Source organism: Nipponia nippon, unplaced genomic scaffold (assembly GCF_047370975.1).
Source record: "Nipponia nippon isolate SJK-2023a ecotype South Korea unplaced genomic scaffold, ASM4737097v1 scaffold_38, whole genome shotgun sequence".
Lineage (NCBI taxonomy): Eukaryota > Metazoa > Chordata > Aves > Pelecaniformes > Threskiornithidae > Nipponia > Nipponia nippon.
In genome coordinates this window covers 2,202,570-2,226,814 of record NW_028262356.1, presented here as the reverse complement: position 1 = coordinate 2,226,814, position 24,245 = coordinate 2,202,570, and the positions used below count along the sequence as shown (strand labels likewise).

The window sequence follows — 24,245 nt, the reverse complement described above, 5'->3', positions numbered from 1 at the left end:
CTGTGGGGCAGGCCGGGGCTATGGGGCAGCTCTGGGGCTGGTTATGGGGCTGCGGGGTAGCTATAGGGCAGGCTATGGGGTTACGGGGCAGCTGTGGGGCAGCCTATGGGGCTGTAGGGTAGCTATAGGGTAGCTATAGGGCAGGCTATGGGGCACAGGCCGGGCTGTGGGGCAGCACCCCCGCCCCAGGAGACCGGGGCGGTTCTGGAGGACCGCGCACCATCGAGAGGAACCGCCAGAGCGGCCGCTCCGCCTCCCCGCCCCACCCCTCCCGTTTCCCGCCCCAGCACGCCACTTCCGGCGCGCGCCAGGCGAGCGCGAGGGCAGCGCGGAGCGAGCGGCGCCATGGCAACGGCGGTGCGGGCCGGGGGGGCCCTGAGGGGATGGGGGGGGGGGGCTATGAGGGGCCTGTGAGGGGATGGGGGGCCTTGGGGGGCCCTGAGGGGATGGGGGGGGGTCCGGGAAGGGGTCCTGAGGGGATCGGGGGGTCTGTGAGGGACTGGAGGGGATTTGGGGGGGGCCCTGAGGGGATGGGGGGGATATGGGGGGGTCTGTGAGGGGATGGGGGGCCTTGGGGGGCCCTGAGGGGATGGGGGGGCCGGGGGTTCTGAGGGGATTTGGGGGAGTCTGGGGGGGGTCCATGAGGGGCTGGGGGGACCTTAGGGGGTCCTGAGGGGATGGGGGGGGGGTCTTGAGGGTCTGGGGGGATATGAGGGGCACTTAGGGGGTCCTGAGGGGATTGGGGGGGTCCTGAGGGACTGGGGGGATATGGGGGGGCCCTAAGGGTCTTGGGGGGGCCTTGGGGGGGAACAACTCAGAGGAGGCGGCGGGGGGATCAGTAGGGCAGGAAAAGACGGGGGGCCCTGATTTGGGGGGGTCAGCAGGGGTTGGGGGGGGTCTTGGGGGTGCTGGCGGGGGGAAGGTGATTTGGGGGAGCCCTGGGGGGGTCCCCAACCCTTTCCCACCCCCCCAGACCACGAAGGTGCCAGAGGTCCGGGACGTCACCAGGATCGAACGCATCGGTGAGCGACGAGGGGGGGTCCCCACCTCACTTTAAGGGTATCCCCCCCCACTTTAGGGGTGTCCCCCTCCCTTTGGGGGGGGGTCCCACCCCCATTTTGGGGGGGTCCCACCCCATTTTGGAGGGGGCTCACCCCACTTTACGACCCCCCCTCCCCTCCAGGCGCCCACTCCCACATCCGCGGCCTGGGCCTGGACGATGCCCTGGAGCCCCGACAGGTAACGGGGGTGACACCCCCAGGGTGGGGTGGGGGGGTCAATTTGGGGGTGCAGCCCCCCCAAACCCCCCCTTTACACACACCCCCCCCCCCCCCCAGGTTTCCCAAGGGATGGTGGGACAATTAGCGGCTCGTCGCGCCGCCGGCGTCATTTTGGAGATGATTAAAGAAGGAAAAATCGCCGGCAGAGCCGTCCTCATCGCCGGCCAACCCGGCACCGGCAAAACCGCCATCGCCATGGGTGCGGCAAACGTGTGTGTCCCCCCCCCCTTGTCCCACCCCCTTGGTGGCTTTGTCCCCAAATGTCCCCAAACGTCCCCCAGGGATGGCGCAGGCGTTGGGTCCCGACACCCCCTTCACCGCCATCGCCGGCAGCGAGATCTTCTCCTTGGAGATGAGCCGCACCGAAGCTCTCACCCAGGCCTTCCGCCGCTCCATCGGCGTCCGCATCAAGTTAGCGTCGCCCCCCCACCCATTTTTGGGGCTCCCCCCACCCATTTTTGGGGCTCCCCCCACCCATTTTTGGGCTCTCCCCGCTCATTTTTGTTATTTTTGATTCGCAGGGAGGAGACAGAGATCATCGAAGGTGAAGTGGTGGAGATTCAGATCGATCGGCCGGCGACCGGCACGGTGAGGGGTCTCACAGCCCCCTAATCCCTCCCCACCCCCCAAATCCCTCAGGGCACCCCGAAATCCCTCAGGGCACCCCAAAATCCCTCAGGGTACCCCAAAAATCCCCCACGTCTGCAGGGTACCAAGGTGGGGAAGCTGACGCTGAAGACCACCGAGATGGAGACGATTTACGACCTGGGCACCAAGATGATCGAGTCACTGACCAAGGAGAAGGTGCAAGCGGGGTGAGTGAGGGGGGAACACCCCAAAATTGGGGGAGGGGGAACCCTGAAATTGGGGGAACTCTGAAATTTGGGTGGGGACCCTGAAACGCACCTCAAAATGGCCGCCAAAATGGGGCAGAGGGAGCCCAAAATGGCGTCTGGGACCCTGAAATGGGGCAGGGGGAGCTGGAAATGGGGTAGGGGGACCCTGAAATTGAAAGGGGGACCCCAAAATTGGGGGGGACACCCTAAAATGAGACAGCGAAAGGGGGTAGGGGGAGCCCAAAATGGCATCTGGGACATTGGAATGGGGTGGGGGGAGCCCGAAATTGGGGTGGGGGACCCCAAAAATGGGGTGAGGGACCCCGAAATGGAGGGGGGGGAACCTAAAATGGACCCCAAAGTGGGGTGGGGGGAGTCTGAAATGGGGTGGGGGGGGTCCGAAGTGGGGTGATGCAAGCGGGAAATGGGGTGAAAAACTCCAAAATGGGGTAAAATAGGTGGAGGTGGGGTGGAAATTGGGGAGGAAAAGCCTAAAAATGGGGTGAAATCCCCCCCAAATTGTGAAAACGGGGTGAAAAAGTGTGAAAATGGGTTGGAAAATGCCACAGATGGTATGGAAACCCCTGGGATTTGGTAAAGGAAAACAGAAATAGCGGAAAACGCAGAAAATGGGGTGAAAAACACAGAAAATGGGGTGAAAAAGCCTAAATTTTGTGGAAAAAAAACCCAAATGGGTTGAAAAAGCTCCAAAATGGGGTTAAAGAGCCTGAAAATGGGGCTGAAAAACCCCAAATGCGGTGAAAAAAACCAGAAATGTGGTAAAAAAACCCTGAAAATTGTTGGGAAAATGCAAAAAAAACGGTTGAAAAATGGGGTAGAAAAGCCCAAAAATGGGGCAAAGAAAGCCTCCAAATGGGTTAGAAAATATAGAAGTAGAATAAAAAAAGCTAAAAATGGGGTGAAAGAGCTTGAAAATGGGATGAAGAGGTCACAAACGGGGTAAAAAACGGGGAAAATGGGGTGAAAGAGGCCTAAAGTGGGGTGAAAGTGTCTCATTTTGGGGTAAAAACCCCCATTTTCAGGTGGGACCCCCCAAAAACAACAGCTTGCTTTAAAGGAAGGGGAAGGAAGCTGAAATTGGGGTGAAAAATTGTGAAATAGGGGGGGGGAAAAAGGGTAAAACGCGTAAAAGGATATTGGGGGGGGGGAGCCCCCCCGGGGACCCCAAAATGGGGGGGGGGACACCCCAAAATGACGGTGATTTCCCCCCTCAGGGACGTCATCACCATCGATAAGGCGACGGGGAAGATCTCCAAACTGGGTCGCTCCTTCACCCGGGCGCGGGACTACGACGCCATGGGGTCGCAGGTGGGAGTTGGGGGGCGCCTGGGGGGGGGCAGGAGGGGGTTTGGGGGTGACCCTGAACCCCCTTTTTCCCCCCCCCTCCCCGCGCAGACGAAGTTCGTGCAGTGCCCCGACGGGGAGCTGCAGAAGCGGAAGGAGGTGGTGCACACCGTCTCGCTGCACGAGATCGACGTCATCAACAGCCGCACGCAGGGATTCCTCGCGCTCTTCTCGGGTACGCCCCCCCCCCCCCCCCCCTGCTGCCCCACAGCTGCCCCCCAACTGCCCCTCCTGCCCCCCAACTGCTCCCGGCAGCCCCAAACTGCCCCTTATCCAGCCCAGAGCTTCCTTGTGCTGTTCTTGGGTGCACCTGAGTGCCCCATAACTGCCCCCCGCCCCCTAACTGCCCCCCCGCCCCATAACTGCCCCCCAACTGCTCCTGGGACCCCATAACTGCCCCCCATCCAGCCCAGAGCTCCCTCACGCTCTTCTCAGGTGCCCCCTAAGTGTTCTCTCTGCCCCATAACCCCCCCCCCCCAGCCCTCCATAACCCCCCCAAGCCCCCCATAACCCCCCCAGCCCCCCATGACACCCCCAGCACCCCATAACCCCCCCAGCCCCCCATGACACCCCCCAAGCCCCCCATAACCCCCCCGGCCCCCCATGACACCCCCCAGCCCCCCATAACCCCCCCGGCCCCCCATGACACCCCCCAGCCCCCCATAACCCCCCCGGCCCCCCATGACACCCCCCAGCCCCCCATACCCCCCCCCCCAACTCCCCCACAGGCGACACGGGGGAGATTAAGACGGAGGTGCGGGAGCAGATCAACGCCAAGGTGGCCGAGTGGCGCGAGGAAGGCAAAGCCGAAGTCATCCCAGGGGTGAGCTGGGGACACGGGGGGCCCCCCCAAGACCCCCATAACCCCCCCGGGGCTCCCCCAAGACCCCCATAACCCCCCCCCGGGCCCCCCCCAGGTTCTGTTCATCGATGAGGTTCACATGTTGGACATCGAATGTTTCTCCTTCCTCAACCGGGCGTTGGAGAGCGACATGGCGCCCGTCCTCATCATGGCCACCAACCGCGGCATCACCCGGTAGGGGACTTTTGGGGAGGGCTTGGGGGGGAATTTGGGGTGCAGGGGACCCCCCCCGACCCCCCCTTTGCCTTCTCCCACCCCCAGGATTCGGGGAACCAACTACCAGAGCCCCCACGGGCTCCCCATCGATCTCCTCGACCGCCTGCTCATCATCTCCACCGCGCCCTACAGCGACAAGGAGACCAAACAGATCCTCAAGATAAGGTGGGGGCCCCCCCCAAAACCCCCCCAGATACCCCCGTGCCCCACGGGGCACCCCCAGACCCACATTGACACCCCCCCCCCCCAGCTGCTCCAGGGGGTGGGAGAGTCCCTTGGGTGCTCCCCAATGCCCCTGGGTGCCCCCCAATGCCCCTGGGTGCTCCCTGACACCGCTGGGTGCCCCCCAATAATCATGGGTGTCCCCCTAACTCTCCCAAGCACCCACAAACACCCCTGGGGTGTCCCCTAACCCCCTCAGGGTGTTCCTAACACCTTGGGGTACCCCCAATCCTCTCAGGGTGCCCCCCAATATCTTGGGGTACCCCCCAAACACCCCCTGGGGTGCCCCCTAACCACCTTGGGGTGCCCCTCCACACCCCCAAGTCCCCCCCAACTGCCCACCTGGGTGCCCCCCAACACCCCTGGGTGCATCCTAACCCTCCTGGGTACCCCACAACACCTTGGGGCACCCTCCAAACACCCCTGGGGTACCCCATAACCCCCTGAGGCTGCCCCCCAACACCTTGGGGTGGCCCTTAACCACCTTGGGGTGACCCCCAACATCTTGGGGTACCCCCCCCCCAAACACCCCCAGGGTCCTCCCCAAAACCCCCTGGGTGCCCCTTATCCCCCTCAGGGTGCCCCACACCACCTTGGGGTGCCCCTCAAACACCCCCAGGCAACCCCAAACACCCCCAGCCCCCCCCCAACACCTCAGGGTGCCCTCCAACACCTTGGGGTGCCCCTCAAACACCCCCAGGGTGCCCCCCAACACCCCCAGGCAACCCCCCAACACCTCGGGGTGTCCCCCAACATCTTGGGGTACCCCCCAAACACCCCCAGGGTGCCCCCAACACCCCCAGGCAACCCCCCAACACCTCGGGGTGTCCCCCAACATCTTGGGGTACCCCCAAACACCCCCAGGGTGCCCCCCAACACCCCCAGGCAACCCCCCAACACCTCGGGGTGTCCCCCAACATCTTGGGGTACCCCCCAAACACCCCCAGGATCCTCCCCAAAACCCCCCTGGGTGCCCTTTATCCCCCTCGGGGTGCTCCTCCAACACCTTAAGACACCCCAAAAATCTCGGGGTATCCCCTCATCCTTTTGGGGTGCCCCCCACCCCCCCCAGGTGCGAGGAGGAGGACGTGGAGATGACGGAAGACGCCTACTCGGTGCTGACGCGCATCGGGCTGGAGACCTCGCTGCGCTACGCCATCCAGCTGATCACCGCCGCCAGCCTGGTGGCCCGCAAGCGCAAGGTGCGGGGTGCGGGCGCCCCTTCTTTTGGGGGGGGGGGGTCCGGGGGAGTTTGGGGGGGCCCTGGGAGGAGGTCTGAGGGGTTTGTGGAGGTCCCAGGGGAGTTTGGGGGGGTCTGAGGGGGTTTGGGGGCCCTGGGGGGGCCCTGAGGGGTTTGTGGAGGTCCCAGGGGGGTTTGGGGGGTCAGGGGGCTCTGAGGAGTTTGGGGGGACCCCAGGGGGTTTGGGGGCCCTGGGGGGGCCCTGAGGGGTTTGTGGAGGTCCCAGGGGGGTTTGGGGGGTCAGGGGGCTCTGAGGGGGTTTGGGGGCCCTGGGGGGCCCTGAGGGGTTTGTGGAGGTCCCAGGGGGGTTTGGGGGGTCAGGGGGCTCTGAGGAGTTTGGGGGGACCCCAGGGGGGTTTGGGGGGCTCTGAGGGGGTTTGGGGGCCCTGGGGGCCCTGAGGGGTTTGTGGAGGTCCCAGGGGGGTTTGAGGGGGGTCTGAGGGGTTTGGGGGGGGGGACCCCAGGGGGGTTTGGGGGGGCTCTGAGGGGGTTTGGGGGCCCTGGAGGGGTTCTGAGGGGGTTTGGGGTGACCCAGGGGGGTTTGGGGGGTCTGAGGGGTTTGGGTGGGACCCCAGGGGGGTTTGGGGGGGTTGGAGGGGTCCAGGGGGGTCGGGGGGGGCATTTGGGGGTCCCATGAGGATTGGGGGGGGGGGGGGGGGGGGGCTGATGTGTGAGTGAGCCGGGAGGGATCCCGAGGGGCGTTGTGGGGGCACTGGGGGGGGGATTTGTGGGGGGGGGGTTTTGGGGTCCCCCCACATTCGGGGGTCCCCCCCCGCGTGCGGCAGGGGGCGGAGGTGCAGGTGGAGGACATCAAGCGCGTCTACTCCCTGTTCCTGGACGAGTCGCGCTCCACCCAGTACATGCGGGAGTACCAGGAGGCCTTCCTCTTCAACGAGCTGAGTGAGGCGGGGGGGACAGGGGGACACGGGGGGACAGGGGGACATGGGGGGACATGGGGGGGACAGGGGGGCATGGGGGTCACGGGGGGACACAGGGACATGGGGGGACAGGGGGACATGGGGGTCACGGGGGGACACAGGGACATGGGGGGGACAGGGGGACACGGGGATATGGGGGGACACGGGGGGGCAGAGGGACACGGGGACATGGGGGGACAGGGGGATATGGGGGATGGGGGGACACGGGGGGGACACAGGGACATGGGGGGACAGGGGGACATGGGGGTCACGGGGGGACACAGGGACATGGGGGGACAGGGGGACACGGGGATATGGGGGGACACGGGGGACGGGGACATGGGGGGGACACAGGGGGACAGGGGGGACACGGGGGGACAGAGGGACACGGGGACATGGGGGGACAGGGGGATATGGGGGATGGGGGGACACGGGGGGACACAGGGACATGGGGGGGACAGGGGGACATGGGGGGATACGGGGGGACACAGGGACATGGGGGGGACAGGGGGACATGGGGATATGGGGGGACATGGGGGGGACAGGGGGGACACGGGGGGACAGAGGGACATGGGGGGACGGGGATATGGGGGATGGGGGGACACGGGGGGACACAGGGACATGGGGGGGACAGGGGGACATGGGGGTCACGGGGGGACACAGGGACATGGGGGGACAGGGGGACACGGGGATATGGGGGGACACGGGGGACGGGGACATGGGGGGGACACAGGGGGACAGGGGGGACACGGGGGGACAGAGGGACACGGGGACATGGGGGGACAGGGGGATATGGGGGATGGGGGGACACGGGGGGGACACAGGGACATGGGGGGACAGGGGGACATGGGGGTCACGGGGGGACACAGGGACATGGGGGGACAGGGGGACACGGGGATATGGGGGGACACGGGGGACGGGGACATGGGGGGGACACAGGGGGACAGGGGGGACACGGGGGGACAGAGGAACACGGGGACATGGGGGGACAGGGGGATATGGGGGATGGGGGGACACGGGGGGACACAGGGACATGGGGGGGACAGGGGGACATGGGGGGATATGGGGGGACACAGGGACATGGGGGGGACAGGGGGACATGGGGATATGGGGGGACATGGGGGGGGACAGGGGGGACACGGGGGGACAGAGGGACATGGGGGGACGGGGATATGGGGGATGGGGGGACACGGGGGGACACAGGGACATGGGGGGGACAGGGGGACATGGGGGTCACGGGGGGGCACAGGGACATGGGCGGGGCGGGGGGACACGGGGAGATGGGGGGACACGGGGGACGGGGACATGGGGGGGACACAGGGGGACAGGGGGGACAGAGGGACACGGGGACATGGGGGGACAGGGGGATATGGGGGATGGGGGGACACAGGGGGACACAGGGACATGGGGGGGGACAGGGGGACATGGGGGTCACGGGGGGACACAGGGACATGGGGGGGACGGGGATACGGGGATATGGGGGGACACGGGGGGGACAGGGGGGACACGGGGATATGGGGGGACACGGGGGACGGGGACATGGGGGGGACACAGGGACACGGGGGGACAGAGGGACACGGGGACATGGGGGGACAGGGGGATATGGGGGATGGGGGGACACGGGGGGACAGGGGGACATGGGGGGATACGGGGGGACACAGGGACATGGGGGGACACGGGGATATGGGGGATGGGGGGACAGAGGGGGACAGGGGGCCACGGGGTCATGGGGGGACATGGGGACACGGGGGGACACGGGGACATGGGGGGACGGGGACATGGGGGGATACAGGGACACCCGGGCGTCCCTGACGGTGTCCCCATCCCCTCCCCCGTCTCTTCCCAGAGGGTGAAACCATGGAAACGCCGTGAGCCACCCCTCCCCCCCCCCGCCCTTCCCCCCACTTTGTAAAATAAACCCCGATTTGGAGCCGGAGGCTGGGTCCCTGGGGGGGGGATGGGCGGCACCTTTATTGGGGGGCGACGGGGGGGGGGGGGGAGGGGGGGGTCTCATCCGTCGCTGAACTGGTAGAAGAGGCGTCGGCGTCGGGGGTCGGCGGGGTCCCCAAAATGGGGGACGAAGGGGACGCGCAGGACCTGGGCGAAGCCCTCGGTGGGGGAGGGGGCGACGAAGCGGCTCCTGGGGGGGGGGGGGAGGGGCGGGATAGGGGGGAGGGGCGGGATTAGGGGGGAATCCAGGGGAATGGGGGGGGGAATGGGGTAAAACCAAGAGAGTTTGGGCCGGGGGGGGAGGGAGCTGAGTGGGGGCCCCCCAAAACCCCAGGGCCCCCTAAAAACACCCCTGGACCCCCCAAAACACCCCCCAACCCCCAGGGTCCCCCCCAAAACCCAACCCTGGACCCCCCAACCCTCCCCAACCCCCCCAGGACCCCCCCAAACACCCCTGGACCCCCCAAAACTCCCCTGGACCCCCCAAACCCAACCCTGGACCCCCCAAACCTCCCCAGCCCCCCAACCCTCCACCAGGACCCCCCAAACACCCCTGGACCCCCCAAAACTCCCCTGGACCCCCCAAACCTCCCCAGCCCCCCAACCCTCCACTAGGGACCCCCAAACCCCCCGGGACCCCCCCAGGACCCCCCCAAACCCCCCAGCCCCCCCCTTACCTGTAGCCATGCAGGACGACGTCGGTCACGGGGGCGTGGCCGCTCTCCGTCATATCCCGAAACTTTGGGGGGGACGGGACACACGACACAGAAAAAGGGGGGTCGGGGGGGGCTGGGGGAGGGGCCAGGACCCTCCCCCACCCCCGGGAGGTGTCGGGGACCCCCCCAGGGCCCCCCCCAAACCCCCCTCACCCGGCAGTTGTGTCGCGCCTGCTCCAGGCTGGCGGTGAAATGGAGGCAGCGGCAGGGGACGGCGGCCGCCCGGGCGCAGGCCACGTACCTGGGGGGGGGGGGGGGGGGGGGGTCAGGGGGGCCCCCAAAACCCCAGGGGGATCCCCAAAATTTGGGGGACCCCCCCCCCCCACGACGTGGGGAAGCCCCCCTGCCCCCCCCCCCCCCGGGACTCGCCTCTGTCGCGATTCGGGGTCGGGGTTGGTGTTGTCGACGGCCACGGGGCGGCCGCGGGCCAGGGCGGCCTCGCAGGCGGCCACGCAGCGCTGCCAGGAGCCCAGCGTGTCCTGGGGGGGGGTCACGGCGGGGTCACGGGGGGGTCAATCTTGACCCTTGACCCCTCCTGACCTCCTCTGACCCCCCCGTTACCCGGTTGACGTAGGTGTAACCCGCGGGGACGAAGTGGGTCTTCAGGAAGGTTGACTTGCCGGCTGGGAGGGGTCAGAGGTCAAGGTTGGGGGGGTCAGGGTCGGGGGTCAGGGGTCAAGGCTGGGGGGGTCAGGGTTGAAGGTCAAGGGTCAGGGTTGGGGTCAAGGTTGGCAAGTGGAAGTCAGGGGTTAGGGTGGTTGGGGTGGGAGGTCAGAGGTCAGGCTTGGAGGTCAAGGGTCAGGGTTGAAGGTCAGAGGTCAAGGTTAGGGTCAGGGTTGAAGGTCAGAGGTCAGGGTTGGGGTTGGGTCAGGGTTGAAGGTCAGAGGTCAGGGTTGGGGGGGTCAGAGTTTAGGATTAGGGTCAGAGTTAAGGGTCGGGGTCAGGTTTGGGGTCAAGGGTCAGGGTTTGGGGTCAGGGTGGAGGTCAGGGGTCAGAGGTCACTCACCTCCAGGGAAGCCAACGGCCACCACCACCTCGGGGTTGGTGGAGAGCAGGGGGGCGTCAGGGGGGTCATAGAGCGGAGCCTTGGGGTCAAGCTGGCGCTGTGGGTCAAGGGTCAAAGGTCAAGGGTCAGAGGTCAGCCACAAGGCAGAGGCAGCGGGGGGTCACTCACAGGGTCAAAGGTCGGCAGGTCGAAGGGCGCGGGCGCCCAGCCCAGGAAGAATTCCTCTGGCGTGTGGAAGCGCAGCTCCGCGTTGAGGGCAAACTGGTGGAGGGAGGGTGGGTCACTAACTGGGGGGACTGGGAGTAAACTGGGGGGTCCTGGGAGCCCACTGAGGGGGGCTGGAAGCAGACTGGGAGGGACTGGGAGCAAACTGGGGTTTCTGGGAGGGACTGGGAGCCCGCTGGAAGGGAACGGAAGCAAACTGGGAGGTCACTGGGAGGGACTGGAAGAAATCTGTGAGACACTGGGAGGGATTGGGAGCAAACTGGAGCTTCTGGGAGCAACTGGGAGCCCACTGGGAGGAAATGGAAGCAAACTGGGAGGGACTAGGAGATCACTGGGAGCAAACTGGGAGGGAACTGGGAGGGATGGGAGCTGGGGATACACGGGGGGGGCACAGGGGAGTTCCCCAGGGATTTGGGGGGGCTGGGGGGGGCAGGGATTTGGGGGGTCCCTGGGGATTTGTGGGGCCAGGGGGTCCCCGGGGATTTGGGGGCGTCCCTGGGGATTTGGGGGGCCGGGGGGTCCCCAGGGATTTGGGGGGCCGGGGGGGGTCCCCAGGGATTTGGGGGGTCCCTGGGGATTTGGGGGGGCCGGGGGGTCCCCAGGGATTTGGGGGGTTCCTGGGGATTTGGGGGGCCGGGGGGTCCCCGGGGATTTGGGGGGTCCCTGGGGATTTGGGGGGGCCGGGGGGGGTCCCCGGGGATTTGGGGGGTCCCTGGGGATTTGGGGGGGCCGGGGGGTCCCCGGGGATTTGGGGGGTCCCTGGGGATTTGGGGGGGCCGGGGGGGGGTCCCCGGGGATTTGGGGGGTCCCTGGGGATTTGGGGGGGCCGCACCAGGCGGTCGCTGCAGGAGAAATCCTTCTTCTTGCGCCCAGGGGCCCAGTTCGGGGCGGCCGGCGGCATCTGGGGGGGGGGGGCCAAGAAAAAATGGGACCCCAAACCACCCCGGGCCCCCCAAACCCCCCCAGGACCCCCCCAATGCCCCCCCCCAGCACCCTAAGGCCACCCCAGTGTCCCCCAAAGCCCCCTGGGACCCCCCCAGGACCCCCCAACCCCCAGGAGCCCCCCAGCCCCCCCCGGACCCCCCAAATGCCCCCCCAGCACCCTAAGGCCACCCCAGTGTCCCCCAAAGCCCCCTGGGACCCCCCAAACCCCCCAGGAGCCCCCCAAAACCCCCCGTCCCCGCTCACCCCCCACGTAGAGGCTGTCAGGCACCGACACCGTCACGTCCCCGTTCGCCTGGGGGAGACCCCAAAACCAGTCACCCTCCCCCCCAGCTCCCAGTGCCCTCCCAGTTCATCCCAGTGCCCCCCCCCCAAGCTCCCAGTGCCCCCCAGCTCCTCCCAGTACCCTCTCTGCCGCCCAACAGCTCCCAGTGTCCCCCCCAGTAGCTCCCAGTGCTCTCCCAGTCCCCTCCCAAAGCTCCCAGTGCCTCCCAGTCCCCTCCAGCAGCTCCCACTGTCCCCCCAGCACTTCCAAGCACCCTCCCAGTAGCCCCCAGCACCCTCCCAGCATCACCCAATAGCGCCCAGAGCCCCCTCAGCAGCTCCCAGTGTCCTCCCAGTGCTCTCCCAGTAGTTCCCAGTACCCCCCAAGAGCTCCCAGTGTTCTCCACTCCCACCCAGTGCCCTCTCCCAGTTCCCAGCACCCACCTAGCAGCTCCCAGCTCCCCCCCAGTCCCCCCAGCAGCTCCCAGTGCCCCCCAACACCTCCCAGTGCACCCCCAGTAGCTCCCAGTCCCCTCCCAGTGCTCCCCAGCAGCTCCCAGCACCCTCCCAGTGTCCACCCTCAGTTCCCAGTGCCCTCCCAGTAGCTCCCAGTGCCCTCCCAGTCCCCCCTCACCTTCTCGCAGAGGTAATCCCACATTCCCAGCACGGGTTTCCGATAGATCCCCGGCCCAGTCGCCACGAACACCTATTTTGGGGGGGGGAGGGGGGGGCAAAACAGCTCGGGGGGGTCCCCCACAACCCCAGGGGGTCTGGGGGGTCCCCTGAGATTGGGGGGGGCCCAGGGGGCCCCCGCTGCCCTGGAGGGGCAGCCCCAGCCGCTGGGTCACCGCCTCCACCTTGGCCTTGAAGACGCTGGGTTGCAGGCGGCCGCGGGAGATCCCCAGTTGGTTGGTGAAGACGACGAGCTGGGGGGGGAGGGGGGCAAAGGGGGGTTGGGGAGGGTCTTGGGGGGCAGTGGGGTTTGGGGGGGCCTGGGGGGCCCCCAAAGAGGGTCCCAGGGGGAGCTGGAGAGGTTCAGTGGGGTGCTGGGGGGCCCTGGGGGGCAGTGGGGTCTGGGGGGGGAACCAGAGGGCCCTGGGGGGGGTCAGTGGGGTTTGGGGGGGCCCTGGGGGGGGTCCTGAGGGTCTGGGGGGCCCCCAAAGGGGGTCCCAGGGGGAGCTGGAGAGGTTCAGTGGGGTGCTGGGGGGCCCTCGGGGGGGCAGTGGGGTCTGGGGGGGGAACCAGAGGGCCCTGGGGGGGTCAGTGGGGTTTGGGGGGGCCCTGGGGGAGTCCTGAGGGTCTGGGGGGCTCCCAAAGGGGGTCCCAGGGGGAGCTGGAGGGGTTCAGTGGGGTGCTGGGGGGCCCTGGGGGGGGCAGTGGGGTCTGGGGGGGGGAACCAGAGGGCCCTGGGGGGGTCAGTGGGGTTTGGGGGGCCCTGGGGGGGCGTCCTGGGGGTCTGGGGGGCCCCAGCAGGGTTCTGGGGAGCTAAGGGAGGTCCCAGGGGGAGCTGGAGGGGTTCAGTGGGGTTTGGGGGGCCCTGGCGGGGGTCAGTGGGGGTCTGGGGGAGCCCAGAGAGGCTTGGGGGGGTCTTGGGGGGGTCAGTGGGGGTTTGGGGGAGCCCTGAGGGGGGTCCTGGGGGGCTTTGGGGGGTCCCAGGAGGAGCTGGAGGAGTTCAGTGGGGTTTGGGGGGCTCTGGGGGGTCAGTGGGGTTTGGGGGGGCCCAGAGAGGCTTGGGGGGGTCAGTGGGGGTTTGGGGGGGCCCCCGAGAGGCTTGGGGGGGTCTTGGGGGGTTCAGTGGGGGTTTGGGGGGGCCGTACCTTATACCCATCGCTCTGCAGCTGCTTCAGCTTCTTGGGAATCTCAGGGTACAAAATCCTGCGGGGGGGGGGGGATAAAAATGGGGTGGAGCACCCCAAAATAGCACCAAGGAGCCCCCCCCCCCCCGCACCCCCCCAGGGCCCCCCCAAAACTCCCCCTCACCTCCAGTCATCGGGGCCGGTGGGAAAAACCTTCCCCGACTTGGTGGTGATGAGGGTGCCATCCAGGTCGAACCCGGCGATCTGGGGGGGCCGGGGGGGGGTTAAGGGGGGGCCCCCCAAAAAGGGGGGACGCCCAGGAGAATGGGGGACCCCCCCCGAGAAAAAAAGAGGACCCCGAAAATGGAGGGGAACCCCCCGAAACGGGGATGTACCTGAGCGCTGGGGAGGACGCCGGCGGGGGTGAAGATGAGGAGGGAGCCGTCGTGGTGCCAAGCGGCGCGGGGGGGGGTCGGGGATTTGGGGGGGCCCCCCGGAGTGGGGGAGGGGATGTGGGGGGCTGGGGGGCGTTTGGGGGGTCGGGGGGACCCCTCGACGTGAAGTTGGTAGGGGTAAAGCCCGTTGACCAAGCAGAGGGTCTGGCCGGGGCGGAGGGTGGCGCGACCCCCCCGGCCCAGCGCTGCCCCCCCCACAGAAGTGGGGTTCACTCCTCGCTGTTGGGGGGGGGAGGGCAGCATCAGGGGGGCCCCCAAAACCCCCTGGGGTCACCCCCTCAATTCCCACCCCCCAAAGTCTTTAGCCCCCCTCAAATCACCTCAAAGCCCCCCCCCCTCCCCCGGCCTCAAATCCGCCCCAAATCACCCCGGGCCCCCCAAAATTGCCCTGAGACCCCCAAGTGCCCCCCACCCCCCGCCAGCCCTGCTGCCCCCCAAATGACCCCCGAGCCCCCCAAGACCCCCCCAAACCCCCTCAGGCCCCCCCAAATCCCCCAGGGACCCCCCAAACACCCTCACGGCCCCCAAATCCCCCAGGCCCCCCCAAACCCCCTCAGGGCCCCCCAAATCCCCCAGGGCCCCCCAGATCCCCCACGATCCCCCCAAATCCCCCCAGGGCCCCCCCAAACCCCCTCAGGGCCCCCCAAACCCCCCAGGGCCCCCCCAAATCCCCCCAGGGACGCCCCAAACCCCCTCAGGGTCCCCCCAAATCCCCTCAGGGTCCCCCCCAAAACCCCTTCAGGGCCCCCCAAATCCCCCAGGGCCCCCCCAAACCCCCTCAGGGCCCCCAAATCCCCCAGGGCCCCCCCAAACCCCCTCAGGGCCCCCCAAATCCCCCAGAGTCCCCCCCAAACCCCTTCAGGGCCCCCCAAATCCCCCCAGGGCCCCCCCAAACCCCCCAGGGCCCCCCAAATCCCCCCAGAGACCCCCCATACCCCTTCAGGGCCCCCCAAATCCCCCAGGGCCCCTCCAAACCCCTTCAGGGCCCCCCAAATCCCCCAGGGCCCCCCAAACCCCTTCAGGGCCCCCCCAAACCCACCTGGATGACCAGGGCCGTGCCCTTGGCGTAGTTGGCCACGATCTCCACTGTAAGGGGGAAGTGAGGTGAGAAATGGGGGACCCCGGAGCCCCCCCCAACACGGGGAAAGGTGGGGGGGGTCCCCAGGGGTGTCCGGCTCCCCCGAGGGGGGCTCTTTGGGGGTGCCCAGGGAAAGTTTGGGGGTCCACAGGGATGGGGGGGGGGGTCCTGGGAGGGCGGCCTGAGGGGTCCTGGGAGCCGCGGGGGGGGCTGGGTTTGGGGGTGCCCAGGCAGGTGTGGGGGTCCCAGAGCTGGGTCTGGGGGTGCTCGAGGGGCCTGGGGGGTCCCGGGGAGCCAGAGGGGACCCCAGGGTCGGGTCTGGGGGTGCTGGGGGGACTGGGGGGTCCCTGGGGTTAGGTCTGGGGGCGCTGGAGGGGGCTGAGAGGTCCCAGGGGTCCCAGAGCTGAGCCTGGGGGTGCTCGGGGGGGGCCTGGGGGGTCCCAGGGACCCAGAGGGGACCCCAGGGTCAGGTCTGGGGGTGCTGGGGGGGGACTGGGGGGTCCCGGGGAGCCAGAGGGGACCCCAGGGTCAGGTCTGGGGGCGCTGGGGGGGGGCTGGGGGGGGCCCGGGGGAGGGGGCGCAGGGGCTGGGGGTGCCTGGGGGGTCCCGGAGACCTCAGGGAGCCGGGGGGGGGGTCCCTGGGGGTGCCCAGGACGTCCCGGGGAGCCGGGGTGGGGGGGTCTCCCAGGGCTGGGCCTTGGGGGGTCCAGGGGAGCCCTGAGGGGGTCCCGGTGCCCGGGGGGGTCCAGGGGGGCCTGAGGGGCTCCCAGTGCCCCGGGAATGGGTCTGGGGGCTCCCGGGAGGGGCTGAGGGGGTCCCGGTGCCCCGGGGCTGGGCCTGGGGGCTCCCGGGAGGGGCTGAGGGGGTCCCGGTGCCCGGGGGCTGGGCCTGGGGGCTCCCGGGAGGGGCTGAGGGGGTCCCGGTGCCCGGGGACTGGGCCTGGGGGCTCCCGGGAGGGGCTGAGGGGGTCCCGGTGCCCCGGGGCTGGGCCTGGGGGCTCCCGGGAGGGGCTGAGGGGGTCCCGGTGCCCGGTGCCCGGGCCTGGGGGCTCCCGGGAGGGGCTGAGGGGGTCCCGGTGCCCGGTGCCCGGGCCTGGGGGCTCCCGGGAGGGGCTGAGGGGGTCCCGGTGCCCGGTGCCCGGGCCTGGGGGCTCCCGGGAGGGGCTGAGGGGGTCCCGGTGCCCCGGGGCTGGGCCTGGGGGCTCCCGGGAGGGGCTGAGGGGGTCCCGGTGCCCCGGGGCTGGGCCTGGGGGCTCCCGGGAGGGGCTGAGGGGGTCCCGGTGCCCGGGGGCTGGGCCTGGGGGCTCCCGGGAGGGGCTGAGGGGGTCCCGGTGCCCGGTGCCCGGGCCTGGGGGCTCCCGGGAGGGGCTGAGGGGGTCCCGGTGCCCGGTGCCCGGGCCTGGGGGCTCCCGGGAGGGGCTGAGGGGTTCCCGGTGCCCCGGGGCTGGGCCTGGGGGCTCCCGGGAGGGGCTGAGGGGGTCCCGGTGCCCCGGGGCTGGGCCTGGGGGCTCCCGGGAGGGGCTGAGGGGGTCCCGGTGCCCCGGGGCTGGGCCTGGGGGCTCCCGGGAGGGCCTGGAGGTGCCCGGGGATAACCGAGGGGCTCCCGGGGCCCGGACGCACCCTGGCCGCGGGAGCACTTGCGGTCGGTGACGCCGGTGAGCGGCCCCCGGCCCAGCACCACGCTCTCGCCGTCGGGCAGCGGCACCGGCCCGCCCGCGCCCCGCAGCTCGCACCGCATCGCCCCCGGAAGTGACCTCGTTAGACCCGCCCCCTCCGGTCCCCGCTACGTCGTTTCCGGCCTCCGGTTCCGGTCCTCTGCCTCCGCCGCCCCCCCCCCAGTCTTCCCGCACCGCCCCTTCCGGTTAACAAGCAGCGCTTCCGGTCTTGCCGCCACGCCGCTTCCGGTGGGTGTGGCGCCACCTCGCCCCCTGGCGGTGTAGGGCTGGGTCGGTCCTCCAGGGGCGACTGGGTCCTCCCGGGGTGGGGGGGAAGGACTGGGGGGGCACTGGGAGGGATTGGGAGGGACTGGGAGGGCCTGGGGGGACGCGGGGGGAGACTGGGAGAGGCTGGAAGGGGACTGGGGGGGCACTGGGGGACACTGGGAGGGACTGCTTTGGAGTGGGGGGGCACTGGGGGGGACTGGGAGAGGCTGGGAAGGGACTGGAGGGGAACTGGGAAGGACTGGGAGAGGCTGGGGAGACTGGGAGTCTCTGGGGGGCACTGGGAGGGACTGGTTTGGATTGGGAGAGGCTGGGGGGCACTGGGAGGGACTGGTTTGGAATGGGGGGGCACTGGGGGGGACTGGGAGAGGCTGGAAGGGGACTGGGAGTCACGGGGGGGCAGTGGGAGGGGACTGGTTTGGACTGGGAGAGGCAGGGGGGCACTGGGAGGGACTGGTTTGGATTGGGGGAGGCGGGGGGCACTGGGAGGGACTGGTTTGGAATGGGGGGCACTGGGGGGACTGGGAGAGGCTAGAAGGGGACTGGGGGGCACCAGGAAGGACTGGGAGGGGCTGGGGGAACTGGGTGTTACTGGTGGGGGCATCGGGAGGGACTGGTTTGGTCTGGGAGAGGCTGGGAGGCACTGGGGGACACTGGGAGGGGCTGGGAGAGGCTGGGGACGGACTGGGGGGGGACTGGGAAGGACTGGGAGGGACTGGTTTGGACTGGGAGTCACTGGGGGGGCACTGGGAGGGCACTGGGGGGGACTGGGCGAGGCTGGAAGGGGACTTGGGTGACACTGGGGGGGGGGTTGGGAGTCCCTGGGGGGGGCACTGGGAGGAACTGGTTTGGACTGGGAGGGGGCACTGGTAGGCCCGGCCTCGCACGAGGACCCCCGTGACCCCCCCGGCCTCGCACGAGGGTCCCCGTGACCCCCCCTCTGCCACCGACTGTCACCTTTATTGGCCTGGGGGCCACCGCGAGCGCAGGGGACACCCGGTGTCGCCGTCCTGTGTGTCCCCCCCCCCGCCCCCCGCGCACACACGCTCGTGCATCGCACGAGGGCCCGTGCGGCATCGGGTTCCCGGATGCCACCGCGGCCGCCGGCGAAATCCAAGAAGGTGCCGGCGGGGGGGGGGGGGGGGGGGCGGCAGACAAGAGCGGGGGGAGGGTGCTGCCGTGAGCACGCGCTCGTGCGACGCCTCAGCTGGGGGAGGGGGGGGTCGTCGTGCGTCCTCGTGCACCCCCCGTGCGTCCTCGTGTGCCCTCATGCACGCTTGGGCACCCCCCCGTGCGTCCTCGTGCGTCCTCGTGCACGCTCGTAGGTCCTTGTGCGTCCTCCTGCAGCCTCGTGCACGCTCGTGCGGCCTCGTGTGGCCTCGTGCACGCTTGTGCACGCTTGTGCAGCCTCGTGCGGCTGCGGGCACACTCGTGTGCCCTCATGCGTCCTCCTGCATCCTCGTGCACGCTTGTGCAGCCTCGTGCGTCCTTATGCGTCCTTACGTGTCCTCGTGCATCCTCGTGCGTCCTCGTGCGTCCTCGTGCATGCTTGTGCAGCCTCGCTTGTCCTTGTGCAGCCCCATGCAGGCTCCTGTGCAACCTTGGGCACTCTTGTGCACCCCCGTGCGTCCTCGTGCATCCTTGTGCAGGCTCGTAGGTCCTTGTGCGTCCTCCTGCAGCCTCCTGCAGCCTCGTGCAGCCTCGTGCACGCTTACTTGTCCTTGTGCACCCTCGTGCACCCTTGTGCACCTCTCTGTGCCCTCGTGCAGCCCGATTTTTCCTCGTGCACCCTTGTTTGTCCTCGTGCATCCTCGTGCACCCTTGTGCATCCTCGTGCACCCTCGTGCACCCTCGTTTATCCTTCTGCACCCTCACTTGTGCTCATGCGCCCTTGTGCACACCCGTGCGCCCTCGTGCAGCCCCGTTTGGCCTCGTGCGCCCTCGTGCACCCTCGTTTGTCCTTGTGCACCCTCGTTTGTCTTCTTGCACCCTCATGCACTCTTGTGCGGCCTTGTGCACCCTTGTTTGTCCTCGTGCACCCTCGTGCACCCTCGTGCACCCTCGTGCAGCCCCGTTTGACCTCATGCACTCTCGTTTGTCCTTGTGCACCCTCCTCCGGCCTCGTGCACCCTCGTTTGTCCTCGTGCACCCTCGTGCACCCTCGTTTGTCCTGGTGCACGCTTGCGCACCCTCGTCTGTCCTCGTGCACGCTTGTGCACCCCTGTGCCCCCTCGTTTGTCCTCGTGCGCCCTCGTGCACTCTCGTTCCTCCTCGTGCCCCCCCGCACGCCCTCGTGCCCCCTCGTTTGTCCTCGTGCACCCTCGTGCCCCCCACCCCCCACGCCCCCCCTCACACCTGGGTGACCAACCGCCCCGGCCACCCCTGCCCCCCCCCCGCGTCCCCATCCAACAACTCCTCCCCTCCCCCAACCCCCCGAACCCTCCCCAGCCCCCTCCCCCCTTTAGGGGTGTCAGAGGGGGAGGGGGAGGGGGGTGGCGGGGGCAGGGGGGGCGGGGGCGTATTCCCCCCCTTCCTCCCCCCTCAATTCCCGCCGATAGAAGTAACTGAAGTTGGAGACGATGACGGGGACGGGGAGGGAGATGGTGAGGACCCCGGCGATGGCGCAGAGGGACCCCACCAGCTTCCCCCCAACGGTGACGGGGGCCATGTCACCGTAACCCACCGTGGTCATGGTGACCACGGCCCACCAAAAAGCCTGAGGGATGGAGGTGAACGAGGTGGCGGCGTCTTCGGCCTCGGCGAAGTAGACGGCGCTGGAGAAGAGGACGACGCCGATGAGGAGGAAGAAGATGAGTAAACCCAATTCCCTCATGCTGGCGCGAAGGGTTTGTCCTAAAATCTGTAAACCCGTCGAATGCCGGGATAATTTGAAGACCCTGAAGACCCGCACCAAGCGGATGACGCGGAGGATGGCCAAGGACATGGCGGGTTGGCCGACGCCGCGTTGACGTGCCAACTCGGTCCCCAAAGCGACGAAATACGGGACGATGGCGATCAAATCGATGAGGTTCATGGCGTTACGGAAGAAGGCGGTTTTGCTCGGGCTGGCTAAAAGACGGACCAGGAGCTCCAAGGAGAACCAACAGATGCAGATGGTTTCCACCACGAAGAAAGGATCGGTCAAACCGCCCCGGGGTGATGGTGGGGAGGAGGCGTTGATGTTGGTGGAGATGGGTGGTGGGGTCTGGGGATGGAGATAGGGAGGGGTGAGGGGGTTAGGGGATGGGTGGGGTGGAGGCCATGGGGTGGTGGAGGGGGTTAGAGCCCACCCAGACCCCTGGGTCCACCACCCACCATGGGTTAATGGGGGTTAGAGCCCACCCAGACGCTTGGGTGCCCTCCCTGGGTGGTGGAGGGGGATTAGAGACCACCCAGTATGGGTTAATGGGGGTTAGAGCCCACCCAGACGCTTGGGTGCCCTCCCTGGGGTGGCGGAGGGGGGTTAGAGCCCACCTAGAGACTTGGGTCCACCACCCAGTATGGGTTAATGGGGGGTAGAGCCCACCTGGACACCTGGGTCCTGGGGTTGGGACTGAGGAGGAGGAGGAGGAGGAAGACCAGGAGGCCGTAGGGGGCCAGAGGTGGTGGTGATGGTGGTGAAGAAGGAAAAAGAAGAGGAGGAGGAGGAGAATGAGAAAGAGAAGAAATCAGAAAAGAAGGAGGAGGAGGAGGAAGAAGAGGATGACAAGGAATAGCAGGAAAAGGAGAAAATCGATGAAGATGAGGAGGTAGGAAGAGAAGGAGGAGGAGGAAGAGGAGGAGGAAGGAGAAAAAGACTAAGGTAATGAGAAAGAAGAGAAATGGGCGGATGAAGAAGAATAGAGGAACGATGATGATGATGAGAAGAAAGATGAGAAGAAGAAAGGTGAGAAGAATGATGATGAGGATGAAGCTGCGAAGAAGGAAATGATGAGAATGATGAGGAGGATGATGAGCAGAGGAAGAAGAAGGATGATGAGAATGATGAGGATGACAGTGATGAGGAAGAGACAGAGGAAAATGATGAAGACGTAGAGATTGAGGTTGAGAAGGAAGAACGAGAAAAGCAAGAAAGGTGGAGGAGATGGAGAAGGGTGTGAGGAAGGTGATGAAGATGACGATAATAACGATGATGATGATGATAAAAAGAAGATGAAGAAGAGAAACGAAGAGGATAAAAAGGGTGATGAAGATGATGGCGATGAGAAGGTTGAGAAAAAGGGTGACGATGAAGAGGATGAGGTTGGGGAAGAGAAGGAAAAAGAGGAGATTGAGATGGAGAAGGATGACGATGAAGAGGATGAAGATTGCGATGATGAAGATGATGGTGAGGACCCACAAGGATGAGGAAGATTTGGGGGTGACTCATTTGCAGTGAGGGCTCCCTGCCAGGCTGGGACTGGGGCAGGATCTCCAGGCAGGAGGAAGAGGAGGAGGAGGAAGAGGAGGAGGAAGATGATGATGAGATTGACAAAAAGGATGAAGATGAGGAAGAGAAATACGAAGGTGAAGATGACGATGAGAAAAACGATGAGGAAAACTATAATAAAAAATAGAGTAGAGGGGAATGTGAAGAAGAATGATGAAGATAGTGGTGATGATGATGATGATGACGACGACGATGATGAGAGCAAGAAACGGAAGAGGAGGATGGTGAGGATGATGAAGGAAAGGCAGAATAGAAGGAAGAGAATGAAGATGAGGAAGAGGAGGTTGAAAAGAAGAAGAAGGATGACGAAATGAGAATAAGGAGAAAAAAGAGGAGGAAGAGGAGGAGGAGCAGGAGGTTGGGGTGACTCATCTGGGGGGCTCCTCACTGGGGCAGGAGGAAGATGAGGAGGAGGAGGAGGAGAATGATGATGTTGAGGATGATGAGAATGAGGCTGAAGACGGTGAGAATGATGAGGACGGTGAGGATGATGATGAAAGGTGGTGAGGATGAGGATGGTGAGAATGAGGATGGTGAGAATGAGGATGCGGATGGTGACGATGATGAAGAGGAAGATGATGAGAGTCAGGATGGTGAGGAGGAGGATGATGATGAAGGTGGTAAAGATGAGAATGAGGATCGTGAGGTTGAGGATGGTGAGGATGAGGATGGGGACGGTGAGAGTGATGAGGATGAGAATGGCGAGCGTGGTGAGGATGAAGATGAGAATGGTGAGGATGAGAATGGTGAGGATGATGAAGAAGGTGAGGGTAAGGAGGATGAGGATGGTAAGAATGAGAACGGGGATGAGAGTGGTGAGGATGAGGATGGTGAGGATGAGAATGAGGATGAGGAAGATGGTGAGGATGAGGAGGATGAGGGTGAGGAGGGTGAGGATGGTGGAGCTGAGGATCACAAAGATGAGGGTCATCAGGATGAGGATGGGGAGGATGAGGAGGGTGAGGCTGAGGATACCGAGGATGGGGAGGATGAGGATGGTGAGGACGAAGGCCCCCGCCATTGCCTGCGACTCACCTGAGTGGACCCCTCCCCTCCGGCCCGAAACTGGGGCAGGGTCTCCAAGCAGAAGACCACGATGGAGACGAGGATGATGAGGACGGAGAGCAAGGCCACGGCGCGGGCAGCCGGCGAACTCTCGGGGTGCTCACACAACAACCACGCCTGCCGTTGTAACCTTCCACCGGGCAAGGGTTGGGCCACCTCCACCCCGAAGCCTTCGGCCTCGCGGAGTCTTCCTTCCGCTTCGGCGCCCAACTGGTAGAAGCGTAACTCTTCCAAGAAAACATCTAAGGGGACGTCGGGCGGGCGGCGGAGTCTTCCGCCGGATTGGTAGTAGTAGAGGACGGCGCCGAAGGCTCCGCGGTGGCGGTCGAAGAAGTACTCGCGGCGTTGGGGGTCAAAGTACCGTCGGCGCCGGCGGGGGTCACCCAAAAGGGTGTCGGGGAACCGGAGGAGGGTCCTTCCGAAGGTTTCGAACCGACGTCCCGCCACGTTGATGGCCACCCGTTCGCAACAACCCACCGGTTCCCCCATTCCCGGGGGGCCCCCGGTGGGGGGGATGGGCGGGGGGGATGGACCTGAGGGCAGGGTGGGGGTGGGGGGGGACCCCTAAACTCTTGGGGGTCTACAGCGTTGGGGGACCCTCGAGGTCCTTGGGGGTCCCACGGGGACCCTACAGCGGTGCAGGAACCTCAAGGTCCTTGAGGGTCCTACAGGCACCCTACAGCGTTGGGAGACCCTCGAGGTCCTTGGGGGTCCAGATATGGGGGACCCCTAAATTCTTGGGGGTCCTTCAAGGGTCTACAGTGTTGGAGGACCCTCAAGGTCCTTGGGGGTCCCACGGGGACCCTCCAGATATGGGGGACCCCTCAATTTTTGGGGGTCCTTCAGGGGTCTACAGCGTTGGAGGACCCTCAAGGTCCTTGGAGGTCCCTACAGCAAGGGGGCACCCCCTAAAGTCTTGGGGGTCCCACGGGGACCCTCCAATGTTGGGGGACCCTCCAGGTCCTTGGCGTTCCACAGGGACCCTACAGCTCTAGGGGACCCCCAAAATCCTTGGGGTGCCCCAGGGTCCCCCCTGTGTCACCGGGTCACCCCCGATCCCTCCAGCGTCCCCCAGACCCCCTGTGGCTGTGGGTCTCCTGTTACCGGGGTACCCCCAAACCTGCTGTCACCCGTCACCGGTGTCCCCAGCCCACCTGACCCCCTGTCACCAGGGTGTCCTCTGTCACTGGGGGGTCCCCAACCCCTGTCATTGGTGTCCCCAACCCACCTGACCCCCTGTCACCAGGGTGTCCCCTGTCACTGGGTGTCCCCAAGCCCCACCACCGGGTGTCCCCAACCCCCCTGTTCCCTGTCACCAGGGCACGTCCCCCACGGGTGGTCCCCCCTGTCACCGGGGTGTCCCCAACCCCTGTCCCTGTCCCTGGGTGTCCCCAACCCCTGTCACCGGGTGTGTCCCCCTGTCACTGGGTGTCCCCAACCCC

General features: G+C 66.9%; 3 protein-coding genes across 4 annotated transcripts; 1 reads left to right on the top strand and 2 right to left on the bottom strand.

Annotated features, from left to right (window-relative positions):
* Positions 1-249: 249 nt before the first annotated feature.
* On the top strand, positions 250-8,890 carry RUVBL2 (RuvB like AAA ATPase 2). 2 transcript variants are annotated; one of them, XM_087773179.1, is made up of 15 exons: positions 250-357; positions 974-1,022; positions 1,184-1,239; positions 1,338-1,479; positions 1,562-1,691; positions 1,802-1,868; positions 1,989-2,095; positions 3,352-3,445; positions 3,533-3,656; positions 4,210-4,304; positions 4,399-4,517; positions 4,605-4,724; positions 5,854-5,983; positions 6,807-6,921; positions 8,785-8,890. In XM_087773179.1, the coding sequence occupies exons 1-15, from the start codon at positions 346-348 to the stop codon at positions 8,808-8,810; spliced, it is 1,386 nt and encodes a 461-aa protein (XP_087629305.1). In that variant the 5' UTR covers positions 250-345; the 3' UTR covers positions 8,811-8,890. The 2 variants fall into 2 exon arrangements, with proteins under 2 accessions (XP_087629305.1, XP_087629306.1); XM_087773180.1 differs by having other exon boundaries at positions 6,807-6,916; positions 8,785-8,806.
* On the bottom strand, positions 8,859-17,196 carry PNKP (polynucleotide kinase 3'-phosphatase). The gene is given in 17 exon segments (XM_087773182.1): positions 8,859-9,078; positions 9,566-9,627; positions 9,758-9,845; positions 9,974-10,083; positions 10,166-10,227; positions 10,611-10,707; positions 10,779-10,871; positions 11,668-11,722; positions 11,724-11,736; positions 12,024-12,072; positions 12,676-12,749; positions 12,862-12,967; positions 13,859-13,916; positions 14,022-14,101; positions 14,233-14,511; positions 15,332-15,378; positions 16,990-17,196. Coding segments are annotated over 17 exon segments (1,521 nt in total). The 5' UTR covers positions 17,108-17,196; the 3' UTR covers positions 8,859-8,948.
* A 2,462-nt stretch (positions 17,197-19,658) lies between these two features.
* On the bottom strand, positions 19,659-23,292 carry KCNA7 (potassium voltage-gated channel subfamily A member 7). The gene is given in 3 exon segments (XM_009464888.2): positions 19,659-19,730; positions 19,732-20,514; positions 22,774-23,292. Coding segments are annotated over 3 exon segments (1,374 nt in total).
* Between the last annotated feature and the right edge of the window lie 953 nt (positions 23,293-24,245).